The sequence below is a fragment of the Pelobates fuscus genome, chromosome 5 (assembly GCF_036172605.1).
Source record: "Pelobates fuscus isolate aPelFus1 chromosome 5, aPelFus1.pri, whole genome shotgun sequence".
Lineage (NCBI taxonomy): Eukaryota > Metazoa > Chordata > Amphibia > Anura > Pelobatidae > Pelobates > Pelobates fuscus.
The window spans coordinates 319,852,881-319,866,539 of NC_086321.1; the positions used below are offsets into that span (position 1 = coordinate 319,852,881).

The 13,659-nt window shown below is 38.4% G+C and overlaps 1 protein-coding gene across 1 annotated transcript in view; it reads left to right on the forward strand.

The window, feature by feature from the left end:
- PIK3R2 (phosphoinositide-3-kinase regulatory subunit 2) overlaps window positions 1–13,659 on the forward strand; it is a 75,539-nt gene that overhangs the window by 46,100 nt on the left and 15,780 nt on the right. Inside the window, exons 3-8 of the mRNA XM_063455584.1 lie at window positions 2,886–2,978; window positions 4,768–4,830; window positions 6,523–6,654; window positions 7,054–7,255; window positions 9,247–9,332; window positions 12,091–12,193. Coding sequence (XP_063311654.1) covers window positions 2,886–2,978; window positions 4,768–4,830; window positions 6,523–6,654; window positions 7,054–7,255; window positions 9,247–9,332; window positions 12,091–12,193 — 679 coding nt within the window. The remainder of the gene's footprint in view (window positions 1–2,885; window positions 2,979–4,767; window positions 4,831–6,522; window positions 6,655–7,053; window positions 7,256–9,246; window positions 9,333–12,090; window positions 12,194–13,659) is intronic.

A 13,659-nucleotide genomic window follows, 5' to 3' on the forward strand; every position in this document is an offset into this window, starting at 1 on the left:
TTTAATATATATTTTTAAGACTATTATTGGTTAGCGAAAACATATGCCCTGGAGGACAGATCCATAGTTCCCTTTTTTATCTGTCTGTCGTGGTTAAAATGTTTTCTTTATACCTATCAAATTGAGACCTTTTATGTGATAATTTTAACAAACTGCTGCAATGCCCCAAAATGAGACATAGGCACATGAAATCCATCTTTCCAAATTCTAAGCATAACAAATTAAACTATATGGCACTTTAATTTCTCAAGATAGTGATCCGGTTAGCACCCAGGGATACCTTGGAACAAAGGGTCTGAGTGCAGTTCCACATAGTGACAAAGGCATATATTTGTGGTATTATTTTATATAACAAAAAATATGTGTGTGGTTAAAAAAAAAAAAAAAAAAATGTAAAAAATGAAAAAAGAAAAATTACCACAAACGTTGACATAAACTGGAAAAAAAAATAGCTGCTTAATAAGGCACAATATACACCACTTGAAATACTGGAGTATCAGCGTTCACAAATGACTGGCATTTGTGGGATAATTGTGTTCAGAATATGTATGTGAACACAATATGGGGTTCAGATACATATTCAGCTTACATCAGGCTTACGAAATACACATTAAAAACCTTTGTTTTAAAAAAACAAACAAAAAAAAACACCTTTTTTTTCTTTCAATTTACAAGTAGAAGTGATATGGCTACATAAAAAGTGACAATATAACCTCAGGCAAATATCCTGTTACGTCTGCTTTATTTATAAATATATACTTTTGTGTGGATTTTTTTTTTTTTTTTAATGTGATGGCTATTAAACGGAGAAGAAAAACATAGCTAATTCTAAAATAATTCTACATTGAAATTGTATTTTACTCCTAGTGTTTTGTCACCTGTAACTACCAAACATAAATTGAAATCCTACACAATGATACACTGTGTAAATCAGGGCTGTCCAAAACACGTCCTACTGTGGGATTTTCTGATGGCCGACAGTGGTTTTTAAAACTTGCTTGCCAGCCTCCTGCCCACAGACTATGGACCCTGTAAAATGTGATGTAAGAGTCTCCGTTCATGTATGTGGACTATATGGTTCGAGAACCGAACAGCCACACGAGCCGGAGACCACCCTGGAGCTTGTTAAGCCGAATTGATACTTTGTAGCAATTTCCACCGCAGTGTTCGAAGTGTTCGTCTGGGTGGCCGCAATTCCTATGGACGACCACGAGGTGATGGCCATCTTGTTCACATGAAACCAGGCAGCAGTGTTTGGTCGTCGATTTCATGGAACTATTTTTGGACACTGAAACTCCCGAACACCGCTGAACTTCCATGATCGCCTGGAACAGAGGAGGGATTATCTGATTATGTATGAGTGTCCGGGATCTGAGAGCCAATGTAATTGTGCATTTGTTTCTACTGTGGTTTACTCTCATGTCCAGGGGGTGTGCCCCTTGCATGGGGACATGCATATAAGGACAGTTGTGGCTGCCATGAAAGTATTCCAGCTTGTATTCCCTATGTGTCATCTGGTTACTGGGAGGGGAAAGGACTACTTTTTAATCACTGTGAACCTGATTCAAGTGCAGCCACACGAGCCGGAGACCACCCTGGAGCTTGTTAAGCCGAATTGATACTTTGTAGCAATTTCCACCGCAGTGTTCGAAGTGTTCGTCTGGGTGGCTGCATCTTTCGATGTTGAGTCAGTGCTCTGCCTCCTCATTCATTAGATGGGGGAGTGCCATGAGCGCATTAGGCCCTCCCCATATGAAAGCATTGCCTCAATGTTTTCCTATGGGGTTTTCACTGACGCTGCATGTCTTCATGCCCAAAGTTAGGACATCCAGCATCGATAAACGGAGTTCAAGTCTATTAGAATCCAGGAAGTGTCTCTAGTGGCTGTCTGGTAGTTTCTCAAAAACTTTAATGTTTTACATTGCAGGACTAAGAGAGACAGGGACACTGTACCCAGACCATTTCAATGAGATGCACAAATGAACATAGACTAAGAAGAGTTCTTTAAAAAAATAAAAATAAAAAAAAAATGGTAACATAAAAACGAAACACAGTATCTACACTATTGCAAATATCACTGATAATCTCACACTAGGCCTGTGGGAGCTTATAGTTTGTAGGTCTTGTCTGATATCATTCAAGTAAAAGAGAAGTTCATATTTTCCTGGGTTGGCATTCTGTTACATATCGGAGTCTTTCTCTCCAGCAAAGCAAGCTGCCTCTGACCACATGACCAATTTCTGACAACTGGTTTATTCAGGTTACTCATGTGGATTCAACTCTTTGATCCAAAGCACTTTTATTTTTTTATCGGTTAGGGTCCCAACGTTTTTAGTTTTTTTGTGTTTTTTTTTACGGAGTTCAGGCTGCATGCACAGCAGGAGAGATCTCTGTGGAGGTGTCTGTTCATACAGACAGCAATGCTCTGTCATCGAAAGGGTTTCAATTTCTGCCGGAGACCTAGACCAAAGAATAACCAGGTTAACCCCTGCAATGCTGTGACACTATCATACCCAGTGTACATGGCAGCATGCATGTATGATGGTTGTCCGCATTGTGCAAAATGGGTTGTAATGTGACCATGATCAGAGGCTTGGCATTTGCTATAAATGATCGACTTTGTGGTTATTATTTATTATTATTTATTCCTTTAATGGCATGGTTTCTTTAATGGCATGAAAGCTGCGCAAATGTTTTAATTTGTATTCTGCGCTTGCACTAGTATTTTTCTCTTTTGTTTGCACAACAAGACATTTAAATGCACAATAGTTTATAGCAGTGTGTCATGTACTACGTCATTTTTTTCATTCTGCTTTTTATTCAAATAAAAAAATTCCCTTTAGAATATTTTGTAGGAACTAATAAAAATGTTTTTGTCTGTTTAGGGACATTTCTCCCCGAGTTGGTTGATCAGTTTTCCCCTCCAGAGGTGGCTCCACCCATTCTTGCAAGATTTCTGGAGGCTATTGAAAAAAGAGGTAAGATGAATCTTTTTTTTTAGCATTTTGGTAGCCTTCCAAATCTTTCGAAAAGTTTTAAACCAAGTTCTCCTAATAGGATTAAATACTATAAAATTCCATATTGGTTTACGCGAATCCAATACTGCTGTGGATCATCTGCACATATCAAGTTGGATCTTGGGCACAGTTATTCCAAGAAATCATGATTCCACAATTCTCCCAGAATCCCCACTCAAGTGCAGGCGTGCATTGTGTTTAAGACTTCATCTTGTCTGTCTCTTGTTTAGTAGAGTTCAACATTTTAAACCAAAGCATTAGCTGTGATCAAAAATGACCAGTCACCAAAAGCCAACCATGGATTGTACCGTGTCATTCTTTTGGGCCTTGTCGCCATGGTGGCAGTTCTGATATAGGAGATGAAGTCTTTCTGCATGCATGTAGCTAAGTTCAAGATATGTTCTGGTGAAACCAAACATTAAAAACTTTCCACTGGTTTGTGCAAAACAACCTAAACTTTAGTTTAAAAAGCTATATGTAAACCAGGATTGCATTAATTGGGGTCACTGCAGAAATGCAGAATGAATATATGCGCTTATTTATACATGACCCTGGGAATGTGTGTTTGGCCTACTATAACTTATTTAGTACTTAGATGTTGAGAGTCTTTATCTCGGAGACCAGATCCAGCAGCGTTCTAATACGCTGAGACACAAATTTAGTTCACGAATGGTCTCTGATGATTGGTTCTTTTAGATTGCAATATATGCTTTGGTTTCAATAGCCGTGTTTTAAAGCAGCACTGTCACCTCATCCTTCTCCAAAAGGAATGAGGGGAAAGATGCTCTGTTTATGGAGGATTTCGCAGGACCTTCCATAGACCTCAGTGTTGTTCTCTCGTGGGCTCCTGACAAAGCACCAGGAGCTTAAGAGGATCGTCAGGAAAAAAAAAATGATGTAAGTACTATTCACATTTTCCCTACATCCTGCGACAACAGAACGACTAGCGGCAGTAGGTCACCAAGCTTGACAAAGGCCCTGTTGTGGACCGAAGCGTTGCTTTTCATCTACTCCAATAAACCTGCTGTTTACTGGATTTACCTTGAGTGCCTGGATCATCATTTATTTTCTGCAATCTACTTGTCCTGACACAAAATCATTTTATTTACAAAGATGGATATCCCTTCCATGAGCTCTGGACATTGACCAAGCTAATTGCTACGCTCTGAATTTGCACAAAATCAATCTGAATGGAAAACCTGAGGCAAAAATTGCTAATCTGGAAAAATTCTCTTAACTCCGCTATAGTCGCAACATGGCTATTTTTGCCTCACTTTTTCCATTTAAATTTATTTTACAAAAATTCAGTTTTGTTTCTCCAGAGCGGAGTGTCTCGTGCATTGGAATGCCTGGAGCTGCTTGCCCTGGTGATGGGTAATATGAATTACACACCCCAGTACCTGGGTTAATGTGCATGTTAAAGCTAGGAATTCTAAATGGATTAGAACATTACAACATGTTTACTGTCTAAGACCGCCGTTTTCCAAGGTCCTACTTAAGAAATTTGATGCAGTAAATTTAGAATTTTTCCAGGTTTTAATACAAGTTTTAATTCTAATCAGGAAACAGGACTTTTGGGATCCAAATCCCATTACATTATGTAGGGACATGTTTAAAGGCAGCACATTGCATAATGAAGTGGTTTGAGCAATAGGTGTCTTGGCATGCTCTTCACTTTTAAAAGCAAACACTTTTTATTTATGTTTCTGTTACTATGTGAGTAAGTATTCTGATCCTCTTTCCTTTCTAGGAATTGACAGTGAAATGCTATATAGGACCTCTGGGATTGTGTTGGGAAGTACACTGAAAACCGGTAAGAATCCAGTTCTCATTAGGTGGAGAACACTTCATGCCCATCCAGATGGAAGCTGTAATGTACTGCATGTGCAGTGCAGCCATATAAATAGCATTTAATATAACTAATATTTGCTAGCATCATATTATAGTTTGAGATAATACACATTTTCATTTAAATAGTTACTATTTTTGTCTTTTTTTAAATAAATTAATCCTGTTACACTCTCCTGAATGTCAAAATGCTGGGAGATATTTCTTCCTAGTAGTTTAGCTCCAAGGAATTCCACTTTCAACAGAGTCTGAGTGGCTGCTGAGATTTCTAGTTTGCAAATTCTGCTGCAGACAACATAGAAACCAAGAGACTGCCTTACTTTAAATGTTACAAGGTAACAAGCAACTCCCTTCCTCTCCTGAGTTTGCTGTGGATCACCTGCTACGTATCTGTGTTATCTGTTCAATGTGTTTTACACCATATTTATATTGGTTCTACTTTGAGCTTTGATAAAGAATATTTTGCCATATTATTTATGTCGTAAGGCCTATCTCTGCTCCATCTCCGTTCCATGGACCATAAATTGTTAAATGCATACACCCTAAGTCCACACAACAAGATTTAAAAAAACGGCTCACTTGTCAGTATCATTATTTAGGTGATGTGGTTGGAGACAGTTATCCGAGGTCAGCCCTACAGCTTTGCCTAGTGCTTGAGACAGTGTCCAGAACATATAAATTGCCAACACTTCCAAGAGAAAAGCTTCTACTTTTTAATTCATGTATAAAATCATTCCATGGCATGGATATCCACAACGGTAACAAACAAAAAAAAAGTGAAAATACAATTTTTAAAAATCACACAGACATCACCCTCCCTAGGCAAGATTCCCAAGCATTAGGCGTTTTGTGCTACACCTGCACTCATTTATAAGCACAGGTCCTGGATTAAATGGGAGTTAAAGGTTCTACAAAATGAAACCTTAATGAATCAGTGTATGGTAATACTCGTAACAGAACAAAATACTTGCGGTAAACGAAGCATCCAGGGAAATGCTAAGAATAACATATTAACCCACTATTACCTAAAATATATGCTTAGTGCAAATGAAGCTAGGTGAAGAAATGTACTGCTATGAGGGGCAAGGACTGGAGAAAGAGAGTGGGTGGGTGAAGCAAGCATTTGTTTGCCAACCAAATTGTATCACCCAAGATATTAATAGTTCTAAGTACGCGAAATATTGATGAAACACATTCGCTGAAAATAATAATGAAAAACTACAAGTACAGAAAGTTACAGTGGTAAACTACAGGTAAACACTTTAATATTGTTACAGTAACAAATAATAACATGGTGACAAAAGGTAAAATAAATTGTGAAGTATCTTCCTAGTCAATACCTAAACATTTTCTGGGAAAGTTGGTGATGCAAGTTTCACTAAATACAATGTATCACACTGAAATATATTTAATTTGTAGTAGGTAAATTCTAGACTTGGGGATAAATTTCAGGCTAAACTGCAATTCAATTTAACAATTTCAATTTCAGAATTTTGATTTCAGAGGTGCCACACGGAATATTCTCAGAGAAAATGATTCACACAGGCTTGAACGCGCTTGTTTCAATTCTTGGTTTGCTGTTCGTGGCACCCCAAAAAAGTGTTCTGACCCACGTCTGCCAGTTGTTTGAGGACCTGATGCAAGTTTTTCATTGTAGATCTTTCTGGACTCGACTTGAAGGCGTTAGATATTCATTCCATTGCAGACGCTGTGAAGATATTCTTACAAGAAATTCCAAGCCCTGTTATTCCACATCATGTCCACCAAGAGATAATCCAGACTCTTCAAGGTTTGCAAATATAGTGTGACGTTTTCCCAAATGAAAACGTTTTGTAAAATATTGTAGTTGCCGCATATATCCTATAGCAGAGGTAGGTAACCTTCAGCACTTAAGATGTTGTGGATTAAATCTCCCCTAATGCTTTGCCAGCACTTTGGCTGCAAAAGCATTATGTAGATGTAGTCCACAACCCCTAGAATGCCAACGGTTGACTACACCTGTATAGCAACTTATTTCCTTACTGCTGTAAAAACAACGTATAGGTTGCTTGACTCTGCAGACTTGTATTAAATATCATACTGTAAATTCTGGTTGTTTGGGAACCCTCAAAGTGTCTGCTTTAATTAGTCAAGTAATTTGAATGTCTCTGTATCATTGTCATTTTAGTCACATTTCTTCTCATTTCAGAAGCATTTAAGGATGGACCAAAGAGAGAACGGATTTTGCGGATTATCCAGCCACCTGCTGTTCCGCTGCAAAATGCCCTTACCTTCGAGTACATCCTCAGGCATATTGTTAAGGTTTGCAACAAAGGTAACCGCAATGGGCTCACTCTGAAGACAGCGGCGGAGATATTTGGACCACTGTTGCTTCGACCAGTTATCTCAGGGTGAGGGTTTTGCCTGCCGGATCCTTTTACTGTTTTGTGCTGTTTGCACACAAAATACTTACAAGGTTAATTACTAAAGGGTGAATTGCTTCAAAATCAAAGTGAATTTCAAATTTAAGGAAAATAAAAACTGAATCAGAAATGCTTCCATTGCGGTGAATAACCTTGGTGTAATAGTTATATACTTATTGTAAATAATGTTCATTCACTTTGCAAACAAAATACTAAATTATCAAGTTGTTTGATATAACAAAGAAGCAAGGTTGTAACAATAATTTACTCTCAGATAAAAAAAAAAAAAAAGTATCAGTACAACAATTAAGATTAAACTATGTGCTCATATTTTTTTGTAAATGTAGATCCCGAACCGATATAAAATAGAAATTGCTTGGATTGTACACACAAAATAATAAAAGTGTATTTGTATGTACATGCAAGGTGTATGTGTGAGGAGGTTCGGCGTTTGTACATGCAAGGATGTAAGTTTGGGCTACGTATCTTGTATATAATGTAAATGTATACAGTTGGGCGGAACACTTTGTCTCTGTAGTGTGAGCATGGTGTCTGTGTGTATGTATGTATGCATGTTGTGTATGTGAAGAGTAGAGAGGCCCCTTTACATACAAAAAATATTTTTATTTTGAAATAATTGCCTTAACTAGGTGTCCATTTGGCCCCCAGCATGGCAGGGGTCATCCTGTCAATCTACGCTTTGTGGGGCTAGAGCAATGCAGAAATCACAGCTTTTGCATGCCCTAACTCCCCTCAGACTTTGGTGTGGACCTGGATGTATGTGCTGCAGACAGGAAAATTGAGGTTTTAGCTCTCACAATCTCACACATACATAAAATGCAGGTGCCAAAATCTTTTTGTCTGTGACAGGGCTAAAGAAGAAAAAACTGTCTGCCCAGCATCTAGATCTCTCGGGCATTGGACTGTAGAAATGTCACATTCTTTTATGTCTACAATAAATCAGGAAAAGAAAGGTGCCTTCTTAATGTCAAGACATACAAGTGTCACATACAAGACAACAAGACATACAAGTGTCACATACAAGACATCAAGACATACAAGTGTCACTAAGTGTTCTAATGGTTGTATCCACATTCATGGAATTAATGACTTTATAGCTATTAAAAGCCTCATTATGACTGATTTCTTAGCAAATTTAGGATGACCTTGTGTGTGATTAAGAAGCATTGTCTCTATAGGAGAACGGTTATCAGAGACCTTCTGAAAAAAAAACAAAGTGCAATGGAAGGCATTCCCCCCATATGCAGATCATATTGCCATTGTCATTTCTACATTGCCAGCACCCCTCAGGAATTTAATATGAAAGAAGTAAAACATATTTCACTCCCTTTTCTGAATGAAATGCTAGTGATAAGCTGAGAGCATCAACTGATGCTCTCAGCCTATCAGCAGCACCTGGTTAGAGCCATCGTGTTTGAAACCTTTGACATTCAGAGGAAACGGAGAGGCAGAACAATCAGGCACAGTCTTCCATAGTTTGGGCTTTGAAAGCGTTCATTAATGGTTTACCCTCTTAAGGTAAGATGGTGATTGGGACCCCCTATACCATAGCATCCTTATTGCAATGGTAACCAGAGTGTCCCTTTTATATTAAGAGTTTTATTTATGATGGCTTGATTATCGTCAAATGAATCAAAGCACTTGAGATTAAATTCTTGATGGAACCTTGAAAAGGAATTGGTGTGTGTTTGTATACACGGTGTCAAGCCAAAGGGATGAGTGTGACAAGTGATATGCTGTTAACATTTTATTTTAATGTGAGAGTCCATTTTTTGTTTACATTTTTTACTCTGTGCGGTTCTCTTGCTGGCATGCTCTAGTGGAGGATATAGGCTGGATGTTTGGCCATATAGTATTTGTCTAGATATTTAATAAATTTTTAATGTGTGGTTATTTTTTTCTAAGAGTAACAGTTCATAACTTTTTATGCATCATGTATAATATTTTTCTTGCTGCAGAGCGGAGGCTGTTCCAGATTATCCTGTTCTATTCCTGGAGCTTCTGCTGCAAAATGGAGAGGTGCTTCAAGAACAGCTTCCTCCAGGTATATTTATATCTTGACAATTACCTTGCATGGCCAAAATCAAGAACAACCTGTTGTGAAACTACACCAGGTATTTTCTGACAAAGAACTTGTTCTGTGGGATTTAAACTGTAGCCACGTACAGTTGGAATGAGACCATTTAATGCAATAGAAAATAAAAATACAGGCGATACTCACCTGTCAAGCTCCTGCATTGCTGCCAATACCCAGGCTTTCCAACTGGCTGATTTTTGTGCATTTGATATGTAGTTCAGTACTTTGCAGTAGTTTCATTCATCAGATATGAACAGAATTGGAAATAAAAAGAGGGGGGGGAGGGCTGCGCTAGAGAGTAATAATACAGTATAAACCAGACCAAATGGTCACAATCCGATGGTAACGGTAAGGGTAAGTCTCTAGAAACAAGTGTAGAAAAATATATATAAAAAGAGTCCTTGTAAATGATAAAAATACAGTATAAAAAAATAAATAAAAAGTCTCACTGATATAACTTGGTGGGATATCTATACAGTCCTCAGGAGTTGATCCGTCCGGGTAATAATCCGTATATGTGGAGACAAAATAGGAAACACGACAAACTGCCAATAGTGAAGTATTGCGGCTCCAAGGATAAAATGAAGAGTAAAAAATAGGATAATACACTCACATTTGCAGGAGCTTAGAACCAGCTCTAGACTTTTGGGCGTTGTAGCGGTATGATCCCCGCTACCAGGATAAACTGGAGGAATCGTCCGTCAATCCAACCTTGGTACTCCGAAATGTATGGGAAACAACGATAGTGCTCTCAGTAGGAAAAGTATGTAGAAATACAATAAAAATAAAATATACTTACAAGTATAGAGCAGGAAATACTGCTCTATTAATACAGCGCTGGTGGAATAATCCCCACCTAGGATTTCTTTGACTCAGGATACGAGTGATAAAAGATAAAAAATAATAAAATAAAAATAGGAAATTAAAAATGCCAGGAATAATAAAATTGTATATAAGGTAAAATAAAGTAGGAGTTGGTCCTATAAAAAAGGTAACCAAAATCACTTTTATTATTAAAATACACAATAAATGAACTGAATTACTGTCTATTCTGAGCTCCTTTTGCAATCAGAAAATAAATTGCGCAACAGATATTTATGGAGGAAGTAAATATGAAGAAAAAATGACTACAGAGTGAGATGAAACTGACCCTGGAGTCAAGAAAAGGACTGGATGGGCAACACATTTAGGCATAACCCAGCGCAATAAACAATAGAAAGAAATTCCCCAAAAGTCAGAGTTGCTGGAAGGGAGAGCAAGAGTCCAGCTTCCAACAAACGCTAACAGAGGGTGTGCCCATACGTAAGGGTAAATAGCTCAAGTCCCATGGTATATAGGGTATCAGTGTTACAACTAAAATAGTGAAGAAGTGAAAAAAAGTGCTAAACATACTGGGTCTGAATCTTAAGTGAAGTCTGCCTAATACAATTCAAGTGTAAAAGGTACTTAGGGCGATTAGACCTTGTATTTGCCTGGGAGTCAGTAGCCTAAAGGAGATAGAGAGTATTAGTTACAAAGGACCTGCAAATATTATTGGGACCTATATTGTGGGGGAGATAGACACTCCTCTTAAAGGTCTAAGTCTAAGATCAGTCCCAGACTAACTAAATATAAAGAAGGACAGTAACATTGTATAAACTGTCTTCCTATTAACCTTTATTCTTTAATGAATTGCTGCTGGTAGAAGCAATCAAACAAAAAACTGCAGTGCGGTAGATAGAGGCATAGATGTAATGAATGGATGTCTATATTAATAGATCGTCTCACTCTAAATCTGAAATGCCAGATATCTCCACCTGCAACAAATGTATCAGCAACTTCAGTGCCAAAATCATGGGGGTGATGGAAACATGTATATCTTCCCCCTTATAAGCACTAGAGATATATATAAAATAGCTTATCAGTATCCAAATGATGGATTAGACAGACAAGGATACATCGTTGCAGCGAAAGAGAGCTATTAAGTAGTCTTATGGGATTGATATAGAACGAATATGCAGTCTAAAAATCCCTAAACCTCCTGCCTCATTCTCATAGTACACTATCCAGGCAAAACTATCAATGTTCTCTAGTTAAATTGTATTCATCTCACGAGATGTATAACGAGACTCCCATGAAAGAAAAGCCCATAGTGAATCCCATAGTGAAATTAAAAATAGAAGCCTAAGTCTGGCGTCTTACTCGATGCGCGTTTCGGCGCTATGTGGCGCCTTTGTCAAGAGCGGTGAGGTTACTCAGAGCCCGCCGAGACTTTTTAAAGGGTAAGGGCCCGCCCATCAGTACACGTCATGCGGCCAATCCTGAACCGCCACGTAGCGAGAGAGGGGGCTAACTGGCTCGATCAGATAGGATTATAGACTGGGAGAAATATGTGTTACAGGAAGGAAGCCTCTTGACCCAAAACCTACTGATTGGTGGGGCTTCTTTATGATCTGGGAGAGGTGCTCTGCTGCCGTTTACCCGTACTGCAGCCGAGTCTCTAAAAACTAAATTAAATTGTTTATTTATTTAGTGGGTAATTTCCAGCCTGGAGCTTCAAACCCCTTTAACCCCTTAAGGACCAAACTTCTGGAATAAAAGGGAATCATGACATCGTTAATGCTCAAAGGGGTGTTCCATTGTGTATTAAATAGATTTTCTGGACCCTTATGTGCTCATTGTTAAAGATTGGAAAGAAAACATTAATAGATGAATTTGTTATTATTTGGCTGCTTCTACTTCACAGCTCTTCCTCCAAAACCAGCTAAACCAAAACCACCGATGTGTACAGCCAGTGGGGGTGGAGGGACGCTGCAGGAGTCAGAGTGGTACTGGGGAGACATTTCTAGGTGAGACTTATTACATTTTACTTCATATAATGCCCCATGCTATGCTTTCATTAAAAAAAATCTGTCTAAAAGGAAGTGAATTATTTAGCTAGTTAAAACGAAAGCCTATATTGGTTTATGTTTCTAGGATTTCAAAGTCTCTTTTTATTGTAATCTCATGCAGTTATTGTCCTGTCTCCTCACTGAAACTGCCACCATGACACTATAGAGCATGATGCCATCCCCTTCCCTCCCCATTTCTACCAGAGAAATAAAATGGACAAAATTGTGTTCTTTTGTCATTTCTTCCCTCAGCTATTGGAAGTTTGCAGGTTTATGGAAAGGGGACGGAGAAATGCGTGGTTCATGCTAGCATTTGAACAAAATAAAAAGAGACAGAGAGTTATTTAGGCGCATGTTAGATGGGAGTATAGAATATGAAATCAACCTTAGCATGTGTGCAGACCGTGAACACTTCAGTGGTTTGAAGTGATCATGGTGCATGGAGTCTGTATCTTCAGAGAAACATTGAACATATAGAGTTAAAAACCCTTTACTGCCCGAGGTGTCATTCCACCTCCAGGGCTTCATTAGCCAGCCAGGAAATCTTGTTTAAGAGACACTATAGTCACCATAACCACGACAGCTGTTATAATACCAATAACTGCATAGCCCCTTCTCAAATTCTTTCCCCCTGCACGAGAACGAAAACACAGGGGTTTGATTACAGTTAAGTTTGTTCTTGTGTTTTTTTGTTTTTTTTTGTCTCGTGGAGTTGGGATTGAAGTACCATGTCAGTAAGTCTTACAATAACCAAAAACAGTATTTTGATACAACACTGTTTTTTGGTTTCACTAATCCTTTAAGTTTACATTTGTGATGAGTAATTGATCAAAGCCTTTTGTAGGTGGGGGGAGCACAAGGAAACAACCATGGCACAGTTTTTAAACCGCACAACTGCAGTGGAAATCATAACCCTTAACATTTCAATATTCTATTGAACAGCATTGATTTCAGTGTTATTTTACTCTTGATATGTTCTGCCAGGAAGTCTGGAATCCTTAAAATGTACAATAGCACTTTCCGGTAAAACATGGCTTGTTGGTGTGCAAGTGGATAAATCAAATCGGCATATTCTTAAAATATACCATGACAGAATAAAGCACTGCAGCATGCGTCTTACTTGTAATCCATCAGTATGCTGTACCTGCTGCTCTCCTTCTGTGATGGAGAGCTGAAGCTCCTACTAGGAGCATCCATTAGCTCTTCTGAGCTAAGTCAAGCAGTGATGGATCCACTCATTTGTTGAGAACATCTGCTGATCGCTCTTAGCCAATGATCTAAGCCCTGTGCTGCCAAGCTTAGGTAAAGAGAGGCAGGACCAATTAAGGAGTCAAACTGTTAGCAAATTGTTTACTTTGTAGTGGTTATGATGCTTACAATGTTCCTTTAATAAAGCACCGTCCTACGGGAATCATTTGAGTATT